Here is a 17,877-nt window from a genome sequence, read left to right as displayed (position 1 = left end):
GCCTTCGCGGGCCGCGCCGCGGGAGCTGACTGACGCGCGCCCGCCCCCACCAATCGGCGGCCGCCCGCCGCGGGAGGGGGCGGGCGCGCCCGTTGCCTAGAGACACCGCCTCCCACCGGCCTTCGCGCGCGGGGCGGCGCGGCGTAACGGCCGTGCGCGCAGGGTGGCGGCGGCGGCGGCGGCTGCGTGGAGAAGGCGTGCCGAGGGTTTGGCCGTGACGGGGTTTTTGCGTCTGGGGAGAAAAAGGAAGATTTGTTACGGCTGGTAGCCCTTTGCGCCAGGTGGGACGGGGGGCAGATCTGCTGGGGCAGATTGCTGCGTCGGAGCGATTTTTGCTGTGGATGTGTAATGGCGGCGCTTGCGGGGGCGAGGCCGGGCTGGGCGCCGTGAGGAAGCGGCGCGAAGTGCCCCCGCGGGGCCATAAGGCGGGCGCACCTCGCCGTCAGGGCCTCGCTTCACCGCGGCGGCCGGCAGATACTGTCCTCTCGGCGGTGTCCTTGGGATCGTGCTTCAAACTCTTCCTCGAAAATGCCCTTTTCTGTAGCGCTTGCGCTTTAGCCGTGAAAAGAGTAGGAAGCTGGTAGCCCTGCCTTCCGACCGGTGCTGCCTCACTCTTAATATTTCTGTCGCATCTGTTGCTTTTTCTCATAGCTAGGCCAGTAGACCTGCAGCCATCTTTTTGCGCTCGAGTTTGCTCAACGTGCAGCATAAATTTAAGATCCTGGCTTAAAAATAAGGTAACAAACTGCAATACAAATTACGCAACAGTACTGCTGCAGAACACCAGATGGAGTCATCACTTCAAAGTGATGCAAATATTGTGTGAAATGTCGGTGTCACCGTTTTCTCATATTCAGCTGCTCAAAGAAGTCACAACTTCCAAATGGAAAGGGAATCCTTGCACATACATGTTTTTATTGTTATACTTGTGTCATTACAGTAGTTATGAAAGGAAGTCAGACCTTAAATACTTTTTTAGTACTGTCTATATTTGGCTAGAGAAATGATGGACAGAGAAATTACTTGATGGAGAAAAGTTTTTTCTTCAGTACAGTTGATGATATTATTATTTTTCTTTTAGTCCTCTTCTGGGAAGCACTCAATAGTAGCTTGCAAAATAGAAAAGAACACTCACTAGAGAATTAGGGTATAAATGCTCCTTGAAGCATTAACATAGCATCTGTCATATTTACATCAAAATTGTAGGTTTAAAAGAGTGAGGGAATAGTCTGAAGCTTGATTTAAATCAAGGGCATAATTTCACAGGGTTCCATACTCCCAGTACAAATGCTTTGCTTCATTTTTTGAAACAATTTACTTTGATACTTGAGATGTCTTTTCACACCTATAGTTATTTTCATTTTTTTTGGTGGCTTATTTCCAAGAAGATGGACAGTTAGAAAATATATTGCTACCTTCAGCTTATTTSCTATAATAGTAAAAGAATATCTCTCAGAGAAGAAATCAGTGAAAATTTTGAAAGTCAACCAGAGATTTCAAGTGAATCAGCTTACAAGTTTTACCATTTTTTTTTAAATAATGTCAGATATTTAAAAAATAGACTGTAGTTGTAGAGGATACTTCTTGACCTACTCAGGTCTCTAGGGTGTTCCAGCATGTGTTGAAAGTCATGGTATAGCACAGATGTTTTTATGTCATTTTTCTTGTTTTTCTGGATATTAATTCCATGAAAATAAAAATGATTAAAATGAAACCAAGAGATTAAAATTCAGAAAAGTGAATCTAATTTGCATACAAGATAGTGATGGTGAAATTCATTTTCATCAGTTTGCTTCTCTACTAAGAATCTCAAGATGCAGATTTATTTACAGATTCTAAAATTGTGCCTTATTTGCATAACTATGTATTACTTCTCAAACACATGATTTTCATCTTCATATCACAAATATGTTTTTGGATTCCTTTAAAAATGTGGTCCTGTTGCTAGATTTTTTTAAAACAAAAAAAGAACCAGCTCTTCGCAAAAATAAGCAGCAAGAATCCCAAGATACATGTTTTACTGTATAGTCACAGTCTGGACAAGATCACCATAAAATGTCTAGAGTATTTTCAAACAGTGCATCCACATGCATACAGATTTGTCAGTACAATAGAATTGCTGTGTCAGTAGCAGAAACAGCACTAGCATACTTAGAGTTGGAGCTACTCCCTGGCATGACACTGCACTATTCTGTCATGGGCTTCCAGTTCAGAGAGATCTTTGGTAATTTCAGTTGTGCTAAAGTTCATACCATTTTGTTTTTTAGGAGACTTTGAAGAAATAAGAACTGTGATAAAGATAACAAGAAATTTTAAAATAGCACACACTTCATGTTACATAAGGATTCACAGAATTACAGTATTTCTGCTTATCTAGTTCTAGCCACAACAAAATTCTGTATTGTCTATAGAGGATATCAAGAAAGCAGTAACAGGAAGATTTTTATTTATACATTTGTTAACCTGACATTTATCTGAATGTTTTCACTATCTAAAAATATTCTGGCTCTGTGGCACAATGAATTTAGCCTTCCTGTTAAGGCAACTGCAGTGAAGACTGCAACAATGGTATGCTCTCTGGTGGCTTGTATCAGGCCTGCTGTGCTCTCTTCAGTGAGCCTCCTTGGACAAGGCCTCTGAAGGTGACCTGAAAAGCTGTAAGGGAAATGGAGTGAAACCACAGCCATCACCTGACTTCYCCTATTGCCAAAGCAGCACGAGAGTAGCTACCATAGACAACAGCTAAAACTGCCTCATTTCATTTTCATTTTTAAATGGTGCTGGTGGTACTCAGTTTATGAAGACAGCTAAGTGCACCTTGACTCAGTTTATATTTACATTATTTCTGAAGAAACAGACTGCTCTGCTGTCCTCCTAAATGGATTAATTACCATGGCTTTCAGCTGCTCCTTTCCTGTCATTCTTCAGGATCTTTGCTAGAGGGAGCATCATCTTAGTTCAGTCTTTCAATTCATCATCTCCATCTTCTCTCCTAGAGAGTGTGACAGACCTCTGAGCTACAGACACAGCCAAAGCCATTTCTGCTAGTGATGATCCAGCTGCATTGTACCAAGGATGACTTCTCAGTATCACTTTTTACAGACTGCATAAGAGATGATCATTAAGCAAGTCAGCAACATGGAGTACACTTTGCTCTGACTAATTAAATCCATCCCTTTTTCTATGCAAAAACTTCCTGTTTTTACTGCCAGTTGATGTGTAACTGAATTTCACTGCCCCAAAGGATCCCTAAGAATGAAGAGCTAGAGATAATCTGAAACTGGTATCTCCTGAGTGCACTGGAGAGGCCAGTTACTCCTGCTGTCAAGTGGGAAACAATGACAGCATATAACGTTTTTATCAGTGACCATCCCTTTCGCTGACAGCAAGAATTGCCAGCCTCCACATCTCAATTCTTTTACCCTTGCAAGAGCAAGCCTGGCTATTTAAGACTATCCCATAAACAAGCAGGCAATGGGACCAAGGATAAATATCTGCCCCTCAGCTGTCTACACCCTGTTTTGTTTTTGTCTGTTCATCATAAACATACTGTGATCTCTTAGCAATGCATGTGTGCTGGGATTTTTAACTTCTCAGCTCACTTAGAATTCAGTGCAAGTGTAAGTAAGTCATCTGTGCTCAAAAAGCTAAGAAGCATTTCTGAAGGAATGGTGAATTCTAAGCAGCAATTAGTGCCTGTTCTGGGATATCTGGTGTATCACAAACTAAYATGCACTCATGGTGTTTGACTTCCTTACTGAAGAGTGTTTTCGTGAGAGAGGATTCAGCTTCTGATAATTTTCCATAGAATAATCACTTGATAGAAGTGGTAAAACTAATGCATCGGCCACCTATGAAGAAAAGCAGAGGGAAGACTTCCCAGGCATCTTGATAATGCTCATTTGCCATTGTTTTGGGGCAAATCAACCTGACAAAGTGTTTCTTCTACATGAGAATCTTCAATGAATTATAGTTCCTTTTTTTTTTTTTTTTTTGAAGTAGACTCCAAACACTCAACTGCAGTTGTTCATTCTTGTTTCTGAAGTTACTGTTTTGAAGGTGGATGGTGTGTGCCAAAGAACAAGACTCTTACATCGTACCATCAGTGTTCCTGGGAGAACGTGTGAGAATTTCTGAAGTTCAGCATTATAGATGAATATTGTGAGTGAAGGCTGGCACATTTTGCTGCTTTTTCTTGTACTGTTTTCCATAAAATGATCATGAGTGCTTTCTGATCTACAGGTTTGCCATGCCAAGGCCTGCTTTACTTTATCTTGGAAAAGATAAAGTATCTTTTATCTTACTTTATCTTGGGAAAGCACCGTTTACTTCAAATTCTTTGAAAAATCCACCTGAATTGTGGCAAAACTAGATCCTTCTTTCTACTCTGAACAGACACCTACCAGTTATCTGATATATTAGCAAAGGAAGACGCTTGTTCTATTTGGGTGTTTTTTTTAAGGAATGTACCAGGTTGAGCACTGTGGTGTTTACTTAATTTGAGTTTGTTGTATAAGCTACGGCACTATCATCTTTTATTACTGTGTATATCAGTGTTACTGTATTAATGTATGAGGATCTGTGTCTCATTAGCTCTGGCAGCTAAGCCTAGAAACTAAAAATAACTTTGTTTCCCCTTCCACCACCAAAAAAGTGTTAGCAAAAAGACTAAGATTTCTTGGGATTTCTTCACAAATACTCACAAGAGGTAGTGGCATCTATGCGGTTCATCATAAATCTGACTGCATAAAACACAGTGATTTGAAGTGAAAACTGTGAACACTGGCTGTTGTTCAGAGAGTCTGTTGAAGAGAATTTTTACTGTCATAAGGTCCAGTGTTGTTGATCAGTGCTTTTGCTCACAGCAGTTATCCTGATTCATCCCAGATCTGGCAACTGCCTGGGTAGCTAAGGAATGCACATTTAAGTCTTCCTGTAAGTTAACACGCCAGCATTCCTATTCTGTGCTGCAGTATTAGATACCTGATAAATGGCTAGCCATTCAAGGGGGATACATTCACTAGGAAAAAAAAATGGTATCTTTACACTTTCCACTCCTTTGCATTTGAAATTTTCTTTCAATACATTTGTTTTTCCTGTAACTACTTCTGTGCATTTGAATGTGGGCAACTGCATTGTGGGTCAGACCTTGGGAACTGAAGCTAAATAGCTAATAGCAATTTGGGTAACATTTAGGTTCTTGAGCAACAAATTAATTTTCCTAGCCAAAGACTCTTACAGAATTGTTTTCCTCCATTGGACTGACTCTTGTCTTCTTCAGCTCCTTCTCATCTTCACAGTTTATTCTTCCTCAGTTTTAACTCTGGACTTGCATCAATGCAGAATTGTAAAAATATATTATCTAGTCAAGAAAAATAAAAAAACATATACACCACAAATGATGGCTTAGGGAAGACTAAAAAACTTTTTTTCCCCCCTCCAACCTCTGAATGCATGCAGCTTGAGAACAAAACACAACTTTTAGAAACTTAGCTAAGGAAATTAACACTAATTCCACTGTGTGGTTCATTACAGTTAGTTCCAGATGCAACAAGATTGCTTTTGAGTGTCACAGTTGTCCTGGGTATTATAAAGAAGGTATCACTATGCAATTATGAATGCTTTCCAAACTTTAAATGTCTCTCTCTCTGTCCAGGTTGAAGGGAAAAATAATCAAATGCAATTGTTGATTAATAAGTTAAAAGTATTTTTCCCTCAGGTAATTTTTTAAAGATGGATTTTCAAAATGATCCTAGATCCACCAAAATTCACAGCTCCTTTATATGATACCCAGTGTCTTCCCAGTGTAGCTTATTGAATCTATCGGATGCAAGACAATCTGCCACTTTTTAAAGAAAATAACTTATTTAACTGTAAGTGAGGAAATGCTATATTTCATAGTGCAGTCAGATCTGTTCAAGTTCAGCGTTGCTAAATCAAAACATCACTCTTGTCTCCTGTGTCCCCAGAGCTGTTTTAGTTTCCCTATATCCTCTTGAACTGAGTGCCACTGATCAATGCAATTTCTTCAGCATTCATTACTGCTGACCTTAGAAAAATTCAAAACRCCAGCATTTTTATCAGTGAAATATTTTGTCATGTTTTTCAAAAATACTTTACAAATATATTCTCATATTTATCCTGAAAAAACATCCTCTGCGTTTAAAACAATACATTGTACTACTTTAAAGCTAGGCATCTAAATACTTCATTATCACCAAAGCAGGAAAGAAGAAAATGTCAAATTATGAGAAAATGAAGACAGTCACAGGACTGCATTTCTGACTGTGAATGGTACAGCACCAAATGTCAATCTTCTCTTCAGTTCTAGCATATCTGGAAACTCCTTAAATAGACAGAAATACAAATACTAGTTCTGCAGAATAAACCAAATTACTTCAAAGTGGCAACCACTGTGAAACTTTATTTACACTAGCTAGTGTGTGATGAAGCAATTGTTTCTAAAAAGATGGAATTAAATAAACATACACAACCTGACATCCTTGTCTGTTGCTACCACTATTGTTTTTCTTTTTTTACTTTCTTCCTTTAAAAGACTGCAGAGCAAAGCAACTCAGATTACATGAAATTTGCAACATGAGGTTTCTGCCTATAGAAAGTAGAAGTTCTCAATATATAGATGAATTCTAGAAGAGGTTTGAGACTGACATCCCATATCCAGATAAACATGCAGGTCAGCAGGACAAATCTATAAGCAAAATTTAGGTTCAAAATTCATATAAAAAATCTGCCAAGTTGTGGCAAACTGACTAACAGTTGTCTCGTATGTGGATTTGTATATTCTCGAGTTTGTGGCTTTCTCCCATTCAACTGTACAGATTAAATGTAACATGTAGAGATGTCATTCATCAGACATTGCCTTAGAAATGTCATTGCACTGCCTTCACAAGTTAAAATAGTTCCTGTTGTCACCTCTAGGCAGCAACCAACATTAAATACTACTCATATGGGTTAGTATGTATAACAAAAACGTGTAACAAAACATTATTTTATTCCACAAACTACATTTTTATGCCAGGAGTCTCAGACCTGCTGCATTAAATGCTACTGGAAATACCTCGTTAAGATAGACTAGACCATCGTTCTGATGAGTAAGGCCGCACTAACTTCAGTGATTTCATGGTCTCAATCATAAAGTAGTTCATGTTAGATTAACAGGTTTCACAACTTCAGGGACTCTACTTTTCATAATTTTATGAACTTTTTAAAATGATCATTAAATAGCTGTAGACTTTGAGAAAACCCCTGAAACTACAGCTGTGTCTTAATTGCTCCCAGGAGGAGTCCAAAGTTGATAAGGTCTTTTGATCAAATCCTGCATCTACTTTATGAGGGAAGGGTCAGTTTTGCTTGGCCTTTTCAACAGCATGTAGAAGGCTAAAGCCTGATTATATCTTTCTAGAGATGTAATTGCTATTATATTTCTGGTCATAAAGTTACCCCTACCTTTTTGTTCTGACTATAGCTTATTATTTCATCCTTTCAAAAGTTTCACTTTGAGAAATAAAAGTACAATCTATAAAACCACTTTGTGTTCTTTATGGGTAAGACTGTCTAGAGAAAGACCTCATCAGAATGAGGCTTTAGTCTCCTCCCTCTCTAGCTACGCAAGCCAAAAATGTGTATTTCGGAATATCAGCAGTTCTCAGAGCTACAGAAAAAGCAAAAATCTTACTTATATCCTGTCACTGCATTTTTATTTTACACTATTCTGGAAGTAGTTTACGAATGTGTCCTGTTACACGCTGGTGTGAATAGAGCCATCATAGAACATTTAAAGGGTATTAAAAAGCAAGATGATTTTAGGTTCATGTCTTAAAGTGAACCAAATTAATTTGTCCACGGAGAGAAAATGAATTATTTAACACACTGTCCTAGTGAGCTGGAAGATGTAACACCAAGTATATTGAAACATCAGGAAGCGTGTGCTGAAATTTGAAAGCATCGACAGTGCCTATTACTCAAAGATTTTTTAATATATCACACACATAAACACAAGGTAGCTTTTGTTTGCTAATCTAGAATATTAGTAACAGTAATCTCAAAACCTTCAAAATCTGAACCAATGTCAGTTTATTGTAAACAGAAAAAAAGAAGTAAATTCTTCTTGATCGATACCAAATGAGCTTTCTGGAATAAAGTTAAGTCTGTTGCAATTTAGGTCTATAAATGTAAGCCTTGGCACATTTCAGTTAAAAAAAAAAAAAAAAAAAAAAAAAAAGGATGGAACCACAGTATCCCCTTATTGTGCTACTTGCATAAAATCTTTTATTACAGATATGTACAGTTACAAATGATTTTACACACGGACCAACAGGCCTACTAGGAACTGAACTGATTTCAGTTTCATTGGTTATTCACCTTGGTGAGAATCTCATTTCTGCTTTTCAGATGCCGTATTACAATATATTCTAAGCATACCTAAAAATGGATGAAAGAATAAAACAGTTATAGTACAACATAGTTCTTCACAGCTTACAGCATTAGCTGAATTAARCATAGTAAATACATTTTTTTAATGTAGCTTTTCTCATTTTGCTCTGAGTAAAAACTGCTGGTAGCTTTTTTATATTTAATAAGGACTCTCATGAAATGGAACATACTGTAGCACAACAGCCAATGTATGTCAGAGAAGCCTCAGAGGAATAAGGCTAAGGAGTCAGTTCCCTATAATATTAGGAGGATTTACTAAAATGCAGAGTGGTTTCAAATTCATATTGCAAGTCTTTTTGTCTAGATTTGCAGCTGTGCAAGAAGAGTAAAATACTATCAAATCTCACATTGCCTGTTATATAAAGCCAAAAGCTTTCTTCTGCTCACATGTATAGTTACTCCAGCCATGGTCTCCACAGAAGTAAGAGACTGGACTTTTTTTTTTTTACCTTGTACCTTATATAGAAATAGTACAGAACTGTTCTAAGGGAGCCAAAAATGTCCAGAATTGCCCTTTCCCTCTTTCATTCCTGTGGTGCAGGAAGAAAGCTCTGCACTGGGGATACTGTTAATCAGTAAAGCAGAGCAGCACTGGGCAATTCTGTCCAATTCTACTATTTTTGTCACAGCACTAAGTCAATGTGGATCTTAAAAAACCATTTCCTTTTGCTCTTTGTCACACAGTCTGAATGGCATAATGCATTATTTAAGAACTCATGGATAATATGAAACAATAGTCCCTTGATACCTGTAAAACTAAAATAAGCCATGAGAGGTCAGAAACTTATTTATGCCTAGTAGGTATGCTTTCTGACATTCAAGACTTCACCACTCTATTTTAAGCTATTAAATATAATAGTATATTTTAGTCAAAAGCATTTCTTACCTAAAAAATGGATTCTTTAAATCAAGAATGTTACCAGATTTAAATCCTGTCTGGTCCACCACAGCCACAATCTGAATATCATAACTTTGTCTGCATCAGAAATGAAGGTATAAAATGAGGTAACAGAACTAAACTATAGTTGCATTTATAGATTTCCATGTTAAAAAGATATCTACTGTCTGAACAATAACCATTTAGTATCATCAAAGAAATTAATTTTTAGTGCCATCAGTGCTATGGCCTGATTATTTAAAGAAATAAGTAAAATTTACTAGGACACTTAAGTAATTTTAAGAAGTGATTCACCATCCTACACAGAAGAGGCTTTGCTTTAAATTACAACCACAAATACACATGAGCAAATCAGGCTACAACTTGTGTGAATCAGTGTCTTCAGGATTATTTTCAAAACAAAAAAGGAGTGGAGTTTCCAGATCTCTGATTGACAGCGAGAAAAGCATAAAAGTCTGCTGAAGACAGATGCCTTTCTGAAAGCATTCCTTTCCATCAACTTCAGTGGAAGGACAAACAGTGTGTGAAAGAGCTATTCTTAAACAAAGAAAGCACTTCCATAGGATTTTTTTTTTTCAGAATTAGTGTAGAATGGATTCAGGATCAACTCCAGTTGTCTCTGCATATGACTTACTGAGAGGGCTGCTAGTGCTGCTGGCAAATGACCAAGTTGTTGATTAGGCCCCTGGCCTGAAGTTAAGCTCACTGAATAAGGTCTGGAAAATATTTGAACATGACTTAAGAAATTGTTGCATGTGGTAGATATCAGCATGAAAAGCTGACAAAACCTGCAAGTAACATTGTACAGGATGGCTGGATTTCATAAGTGGTTAGGGAGGAATTATGTGAGAAACAACTTCACAGGTAACTGGCACGGAGCACTGGGGAACTTTTGGAAAGCAGAATCTTGCAAGACCAACAGTGGCTAGGTAACTCTATCAGTGAGACCATATAAATCCAAAATTATCTACAGAATAGTAACAGAAATAACAAATCTGGGTACAAATGTACCCCAAACAGGGGCAGGCAGTTTATCTAGGTAAAAACAGGGCAGAAAAAGGGAGGGACAAGAGCAGGGAAAAAAAAGAATCAGGAAAAGAGATGGTAGGATGTGCAAATGCCATGGATAAGGCTGTGCAGGACCTGCACTTGATCACTGCAGCTGGAGCTGAAACATAAACCAAATCCATTGCTCTGACCATGCCACATGAATCAAACCTGCCTCTGCAGTCAGAAGGACATGGGGAGCCTGGTGCTTTCTCTGGCTAACAAGAGAATGCCCATGACAGATGGATCAAACTATCCTGGCATCAGTGTGTCAATGCCCACCCCAGGCTTGATGGCACTAGCAATTAACACCACTTCACAGTAGAAAAATTAGTAACTTATATTTTGCAGAGGAAAAGAATACTGTCCTCAGCGAAAAACAATCACAGCAACTAACTCATATTAAGATGAAAATAAAAAGCATTATCAAAGACTAAATCTGATTCTGTCACAACTCTCCCCTCCATGAAAATCAGTTTTGCTGTGCTAAATTTAGGGGTCTGTGGCTATTCAGATGCAACAAGCAACACAATCTGATCTGATCTTCAAAGCCATTAATAATAAATCATGTTACTGGACAACATGTGTTTTGAGTTAGTTGTTCTGTAATTAGCTGGTGTCAAACTTCTGAGTACTTCTTACAAGAATAGCCAAACTACAGACGTGCTTTACAAGGCTTTTATACTTACCTCTTATTGGCAACAAACAAGACTTTCCCTGAGAGAGTTTCCCCCTCTTTAGCAAAGAGGGGAGTCTGAAGAAGGCAGCGTACTTGATACCAGTGAGTGAGAGGCTCCATTGGTGCAGTTGACAACCAAACAGTTACCCTAAAACAAACAAGAAAAGCTATCTAGACAAAATTTCTCTTCTTCTCCCAGAATCAACTTAAAGTTGTTAGGACTTTATGTATGTGGGGCCTAATAACTGCTCCTAATATAGTTTAACTACCTGGAAATAAGCTAGGCCAGTGATTATATTCCATTTTATTTTTTTTCTTAATCTATACCATGCTTGTCACTACCAGACCTAAGTGCCTAAGGCAATTACAGAGATTCAGAAAAGAGKCTCTCCAGACTCCTGTTCTCTCCTGTCCACACTTCCAGGACAGAGAATATTAATTCCTGTCCCATCTTCCCACTCAGATAATTAAAAGAAATTACAGGAAATACAGGTTTGTCTTGAACATCACAATTTGATTCTTCACAACAGTAGTTTCATCCTAAAACACCACTCCTGAAGTTCCTACAGTAGTTTTCAAATATTTCCAATTGTAAGAGGTGTTTCAGTTTTGCTGAAAGGGGATGTAGGTGATGAAAGCAGTAACATATGAAATATCCTCAGTCCAATCCACTGAAATTTCAAACGCTAAGACATAGAATGTTAGAAGTCTACAAATATGAAGCATCTGCTGATTATGCGATCTTCTACTCCAAAATAGAGACCTTCTCAGCTGATGATTTCAGCCCTCAAAGTAACTACAAATACATGTATCTCCTTTTCCTTTATGTACTATTCTGAATTCTTCACAATCCTCATTTCAAAGGTTAATAAATAGTATTTATCAATAGAAATAAATAGAAATGCATTTTACAGTATATTACAAAAAACTCATCTAAAACTGGATAAATTTAACTGAGAAATCAACAAATCTTATATAAAGCTAAACACACACAACACATACATGAAATTATTTTTTGACTTCTCTGGTAACTTCATCTAACTTTATCTGATTTTCATGTACTTATTATACCAGACGAATGTCCCTATTTTGAAATAGGAGGTGTTAGAATGAAAACTTTTTTTTCAAATTTTGAGCAGTTTACTCCATTTCTATTTTCTAGGTGGCTGCTTGCAATCTTCTCTCCATTTTGCCCATAAACAAGAAGATGCCCAGACAAGAAGATGCTGCTCATGTTCATATGATGCTTTCTTACTTACAGTGCAAAGCATTAAAGTATATAATAGTATGAAGAATTAGTATGGTATGAAAAGATATAAGGATATGCATCTTGACCATTAACAATTCCTGGATGAGCTAACTGTTAGGTAATACACATACTAATCAATGGAAAGCAAGATCACCACCATTTGAGTCATGCTGCTAGCACTGAGTTATCACTCTCCTTGTTATGTCCAGAAGGCATCACTTCCTTAATAAAACGGGCATTGGTAATGACATTACAAACAGGCTGAGCACCAGATAAAGACCTAATTCTGGCACACTTTATATGAAAGATGGGATTTCTTCTCCAAAAAGTTAGTATTTCATGGGAAAGAGGAAAAAATACTTACAGTGATCCTACAAATGCCACATCAAACCAGAAGGCCAGGCCATGGATTAGTCCAGACTGCATCATTTGGAAAACAAAAGGTATTTCCACTCTAGAGAGAGAAAAATACAGTGTTCTCAAAGTAATTTGAAAAAGTGCTGGAAATAAAATTCCATCATCTCCATTCCTTTACTAAAACCTATCTTGCACTAATTTCTACATTTCCATTTTTTATTCATCATTTTATGTCTCAATTTTCCGTATTTTTAAAAGAACATGCTCTTACTTTCAGTGCCAGTAGAATTAGCCAAATGTACTAACTTAAGTATTAGTTCTTTGTGTGCTTTTTTCACCAAGACAACCAAACATCCCACTTCCAAAGAGTTACTACACTGTTGGTGACAACACTGCAGACTCTTACAAATATCCATGTTCAATTTTCCTAATGGAAAATTTCTCATTCCCTATTAAGGATATGGATTTTCATTAAATACCATTCTAACAAGAAAATGTTCCACTAGAAATGTGACAAACAGAATTACTCTTGCAACAAGAAGCAAAAATTGAGCAAGAGGTAGCCGGAATATTTTCACCTTCAAAAGGGGTATTAGTGGCTAAGCAGCTGCAGCCAAATCTCACTTATCTTGTAGCGACAAGTCATGCAACTAGCATTTATGTAGACAGAAGCAAGTAGTATTTGGTCGTGGTTTAGGCAGACAGGATGCATAAATTCTCTTCTGAGAACTACTGAAACAAGCCAACATTAGCTAGTTGAAACTTGAAAGTAATTCTCCAGATGTTTTCTTCTCTCAGAGTAATTCCTCTCTCTCACTAGAGCATGTCATACATACAGTTAGTTATAAGTCATGTTGAAACAATACGGGTTCGGAGTTTCAAAGACAGCCTGTAATATTTTCTCTTATGTCAGTGTCTTCCAAAGACTGCTGATAGTCTCTCAAATTCTCTTACAAGGTATACTTTATTTCAATAATGTATCCAGAAAGAAGCTTCTCTGCTCTAATTCTGGGACAAAGAGGCATGCAGTCTGGTATATATATAAGATCTTCCAACTAAATTTGTAGGAAAGTAAAGGGGTGCAGCTGACGCCTGTTAGACTGGAAAACTTTAAAAAAGACATACTCTAGCACTGAGTTTGGCAATGCAGCTTGTAATGAAACCACCTTATCAACAGGGTTTGAGGTCTTTCAGGATGCCAAAGCAGAACAACAAATGCTTTGTCACCAGAACTAAACRTATCCCAATAGATAATGCTAGGGAGTAAATGGTCTCCTTCCAGGGACCAGTTTATCCTTTTTCATAGGAAACTTATTTGAACCATTCTCTACTGTTTCACAGGCTCATCAGCAGGCCTCCCCACAAAGAGCAGACAAGCCATCCCACAGATGAACACTGTGGTGCACTCCTAGAGGTGTACCAAACCTCTTGGCATTCCACCTTCCCCCTTCTGTGTTCACCACTGGCCAAAACCACCAGCCTCTTCTACCTATGAGCACCAACAAGCAATCACAAAAATGAATAGCAGGATACTCGTGTTTGCTAACCTGTGCAAATCTTCCTCTGCAGCTTCTGTAAAGTTAATGGTGTACTTCACTGTCCGAGCCATCAGAATCCTTATGTCAAAAGTGTCCTATGGGGAAAAGAGTCRCAATGTTATTATTTTGTCTTGTCAGCATATAAATGTGCTATCTGTTAGATAAAATAGGAAGAGGAAATAAATCAACTTTCATCATAATCAGCTGACTTTAAATAATTGCCTTTTTCAGTAACAGCTCCGAAAAAATTTTGCACTGTTACCAGGACTGAATTTATATGATAGCTTAAATACCTATTAAAGACTGTTTCATTCAACACAGAAAAAATAAGATTTGTGCCAAAACTGTTCATCACTTCTAAAAAAAAATTTTTGTTTTTTTCTCTTTAAGCTCATAATTTAATACATTCTTCTGCAATGCAGAGTTGGGCAAACTCTACTACGAGTCTGGAAATAGCTTACAATGTGTAAGAAGCAAAATTACATAATGCAGATTTCCCCACAGAAACAAGTTAGGAGTAGTCAGTCCCTCCAGCAAATGAAAACAGCTTTCTCCTCTTCATTTTTATTTCTTCAGTCACATACACTAATCCTAATCTATTGATGTTCACAAGCTTGCGGATAAGTAGAGCAAAGCCTTAGTGTAAATTCTTCTATCACGGCACAGTGAATCCCTCAAAGAACTGAAATCTACCTACAGAATAAGGGGAAGCCAAGGAGATGTGCGATTTTTCAAGGAAATAATTTTAATTTTATGTGGCTTTTATTGGGCACTGCATTTCTGATTTTAAAAGGAATAAGAATCTCAGCTGAGAAAKCAAAGTCAGACATGTACTTCATACAGAATGCAAACATGAGCTTCAGTCCTAACTGAAAGCCAAAGAACCAACACTGGGCATAGATCACGATATAGTCAAAGATAGAGCTGAAACTTATGAAGATAATCAGTGCTAAAGGCCACAATAGCTCTCTGATGATCTTTCCAGATACCTGGGTAGGTTGTATAGACTCCACTCAACAGCAGCTACACAGCAATTGCAACTTACTTAAACTAATTAGCTTAAAGCTAGCCCAGAGTTGTTGCAGTCAGACTTTTTCATTGTGTCCACACTGAAGCATTAAGTTGGAGGTGGTGAAAGGGTTGTTCTGTTTTTTCTCCAGAGAGTTGAACAAAGAATACTCCCTATTTCCAAATAGGTACAAATTAAAAAGAAAGAATAGGAACTGCACATACTCAGTCGACGGTTCCAATAAAGTAAGAATACTTATATGCTAAAAAAAATGGTTCTGTAATACAGAAACCTGGTTGTTTGACATTCTCTTTTTGCTTTAACTTGTATATCAGAGAAAAGAAGGGAAAACTCAAGAACCAAGCACATTTTTAAGAGGTAGCAAATAGTGAGGGAAGGTGGTTGCACACTGGGAAGACAGATGTTCACATGCTGTGGCTTTCTAACATATTTATATCTCTAGACATCTGCTACTTACAGCAAACCCAGGAATATTACACACAGTTGTTAACCTTTGAGAGCAACTCTGCACAGTTTTCACAGAGCTAGTCACTGGCTTTCTATACAACAGTGAAAGAGCTTTGTTAAACAAGGATGCCACAGTACCTGCAGGATTTTGTGGAAGAGATAACACAGAAAGAAGAGAAGGGAAAACACAGAAGAAGCCCCAGACATATGAACCTACCACAATAGGTTGTCTGAAATACTCAGCCACAGCTGCATTACGAAGACTGGACAGATTGACCCCATAAAAGCACTCTTGGTACCTAGAAACATTAATACATTGTAAAAGGTTTAGCTAAAAAAAAAAAATCTAGATTCTATTGCATACCAAAAAGACCAAGGCACAACAGCTGTCAACAAAAGGGGAAGTGAAGCTGAATGTCTTTTTCCCTTCCTGCAGTTTACCAAGAGTCCAAATTCCAGCCATCCTCAGTTCCACTTCCATGCAGCCATCTTTTACAGCATGGAGGTGACCCAATTGCCTCAAAAGGACACAGAAAGGCTTTTCACACTAGAGTTCTGAAAGAATATGCACAGAAAGCAGAGAATCGGGAGAAGGGTTGAGACAGTCATAAACTAGTTTTGCAATCCTGGGCTGGTTCAGAAATGGGTGTGAATCTGGCACAAATTAAAAAGGTGGTGAAGAACCCTGTATTACAGATCTGGTCTTTCTTATTTACACAGAAGAGGAAAACTATGGTTCATTTTATACCAACTGAAAAGCAATGAACAAAAAAAAMCCCTGTATTTTTATCTTAGCAATTTATGCAAACATTCATTTAACACAAGTCCAGCCTACTTTCAACATCAGGTTTGAAACTCGAATATACATGCCTACAGCAATTTCCCCAGATCCTGGGCACAACCTTCTTATCAGTTCCATGAACTTATTTTCAGATATTTTCAGATGACATACACAGAATGGGATGGAGAGGGAAAACAGCAAAGGAGCTCAATTCCTTGTAATGAAAGGGTCATCTAAATGTAAAACCATAATCTGAAGCCTTCGTTTGAGTCTTCAGAAGCACTTAAAATGGAAAATCTTAAATGTTTGTCTCCATTGTTACATCATACATCTCTTAAACTATTATTACTTTTTTAAAAACTAGATGATTAGCTCTAAACAAATTTTTTGAAATCTCTTTAAGACCAATTAATTCTGCATTATTAGTTCAATGATAACTGCCTAAGGGGAAGATGTCTGCATGACTAAATCTGAGAGGACATCTTCAAGGAAAGAACTAAAAAAGCACAACAGAGGAAGTCAGCTGATAACTGCAAATGATCTTTTATCCTTTTCTGAATGTTTGCTGTTCCAAGTGAATCTTTGCTCGTCACTGATGAAAAACACAGACAAAATACACACTATTTTTAACAACTTGCTGTGTATTTATGCTTTATGTCTTCCTATCTTTGCAAGCCTTTGACAACAAAAAGAACAGTCTGCTTTTCTGTGGTAGGCTATACAACATCACACTTCTAGGAATGAATGCTGGTAAATCAATGTGCATCTGAAACACAACAGTAACTGAGCCTATAAGCTTGAGGAGAAATATAGCCAATGTATACAGCCTCATAATTACTCTTACTGTAGAAATCCAAGACAATAATCCTAAGTGTATGAGAAACAAGTAACCTATCCTTTGTACAGYAGTAGTCTTGACAAACTGCCACATCTAATGCTAAAACACTCATCAGGATTCTTGAATAGGATTTTGGACACTTTTCAAAATCCTGGTGCATTTATCACAGGYAAGTTTAAATTATAAATCCAGGGATACTTGTTTTACATTTCTGTGGTTAGTTTGGCTTAAACATTCTCATCAAAAATAAAAAGGATATAATAAAAATTGTCAAAAATGGGAGACAGCCTTTTGCAAGGATGGGCAGAGGAGAAACTGCATCACTGTGGGGCTTAGATACCAACCTGATCATTATTATAATTACAAAGATTAACTACAATTTGTGATAATAATGACAATGACAAAAATATTCTTGGTGCAGAGAGTAATCAGTTACTACTGCAGGCTTGAAAGATTTATTTTTCCATTTTATACAATTCTTTGAAAGACTTGTAGTAGTTGACGGACAATTCAGTTGATAATAATGTATAAGCACAGAATGTCTGGAATCAAACCACGG

The 17,877-nt window shown here is 37.6% G+C and overlaps 1 protein-coding gene and 1 long non-coding RNA gene across 4 annotated transcripts in view; one reads left to right on the top strand and one right to left on the bottom strand.

The window, feature by feature from the left end:
- Positions 1–102: 102 nt before the first annotated feature.
- Positions 103–6,498, top strand: LOC146592214 (uncharacterized). Its single transcript, XR_014896643.1, has 2 exons — positions 103–281; positions 2,997–6,498. It is a non-coding gene; the product is annotated as an uncharacterized LOC146592214 (long non-coding RNA).
- The window catches only part of LOC146592213 (histone-arginine methyltransferase CARM1-like), a 64,088-nt gene continuing 52,185 nt past the window's right edge, over positions 5,975–17,877 (bottom strand). Inside the window, exons 8-14 of one of the 3 annotated variants that reach the window (XR_014896642.1) lie at positions 15,917–15,998; positions 14,232–14,317; positions 12,692–12,781; positions 11,089–11,226; positions 9,341–9,430; positions 8,383–8,442; positions 5,975–6,049 (exon numbers count right to left, since the gene is read on the bottom strand). Coding sequence is in view for 2 of the 3 variants with exons in the window: in XM_085311423.1 (XP_085167549.1) it covers positions 8,433–8,442; positions 9,341–9,430; positions 11,089–11,226; positions 12,692–12,781; positions 14,232–14,317; positions 15,917–15,998 (496 nt within the window). In the remaining variant the exon portion in view is untranslated. Of the gene's footprint in view, positions 6,050–8,263; positions 8,443–9,336; positions 9,431–11,088; positions 11,227–12,691; positions 12,782–14,231; positions 14,318–15,916; positions 15,999–17,877 lie in introns of those variants that run through there. The other 2 variants (XM_085311423.1, XM_085311424.1) reach the window with 2 other exon arrangements.

The sequence above is a fragment of the Rhea americana genome, unplaced genomic scaffold, assembly GCF_003343005.1.
Source record: "Rhea americana isolate MKP2758 unplaced genomic scaffold, rheAme1 scaffold_340, whole genome shotgun sequence".
Classification (NCBI taxonomy): domain Eukaryota; kingdom Metazoa; phylum Chordata; class Aves; order Rheiformes; family Rheidae; genus Rhea; species Rhea americana.
This window is presented reverse-complemented; position numbering and strand designations above follow the sequence as displayed.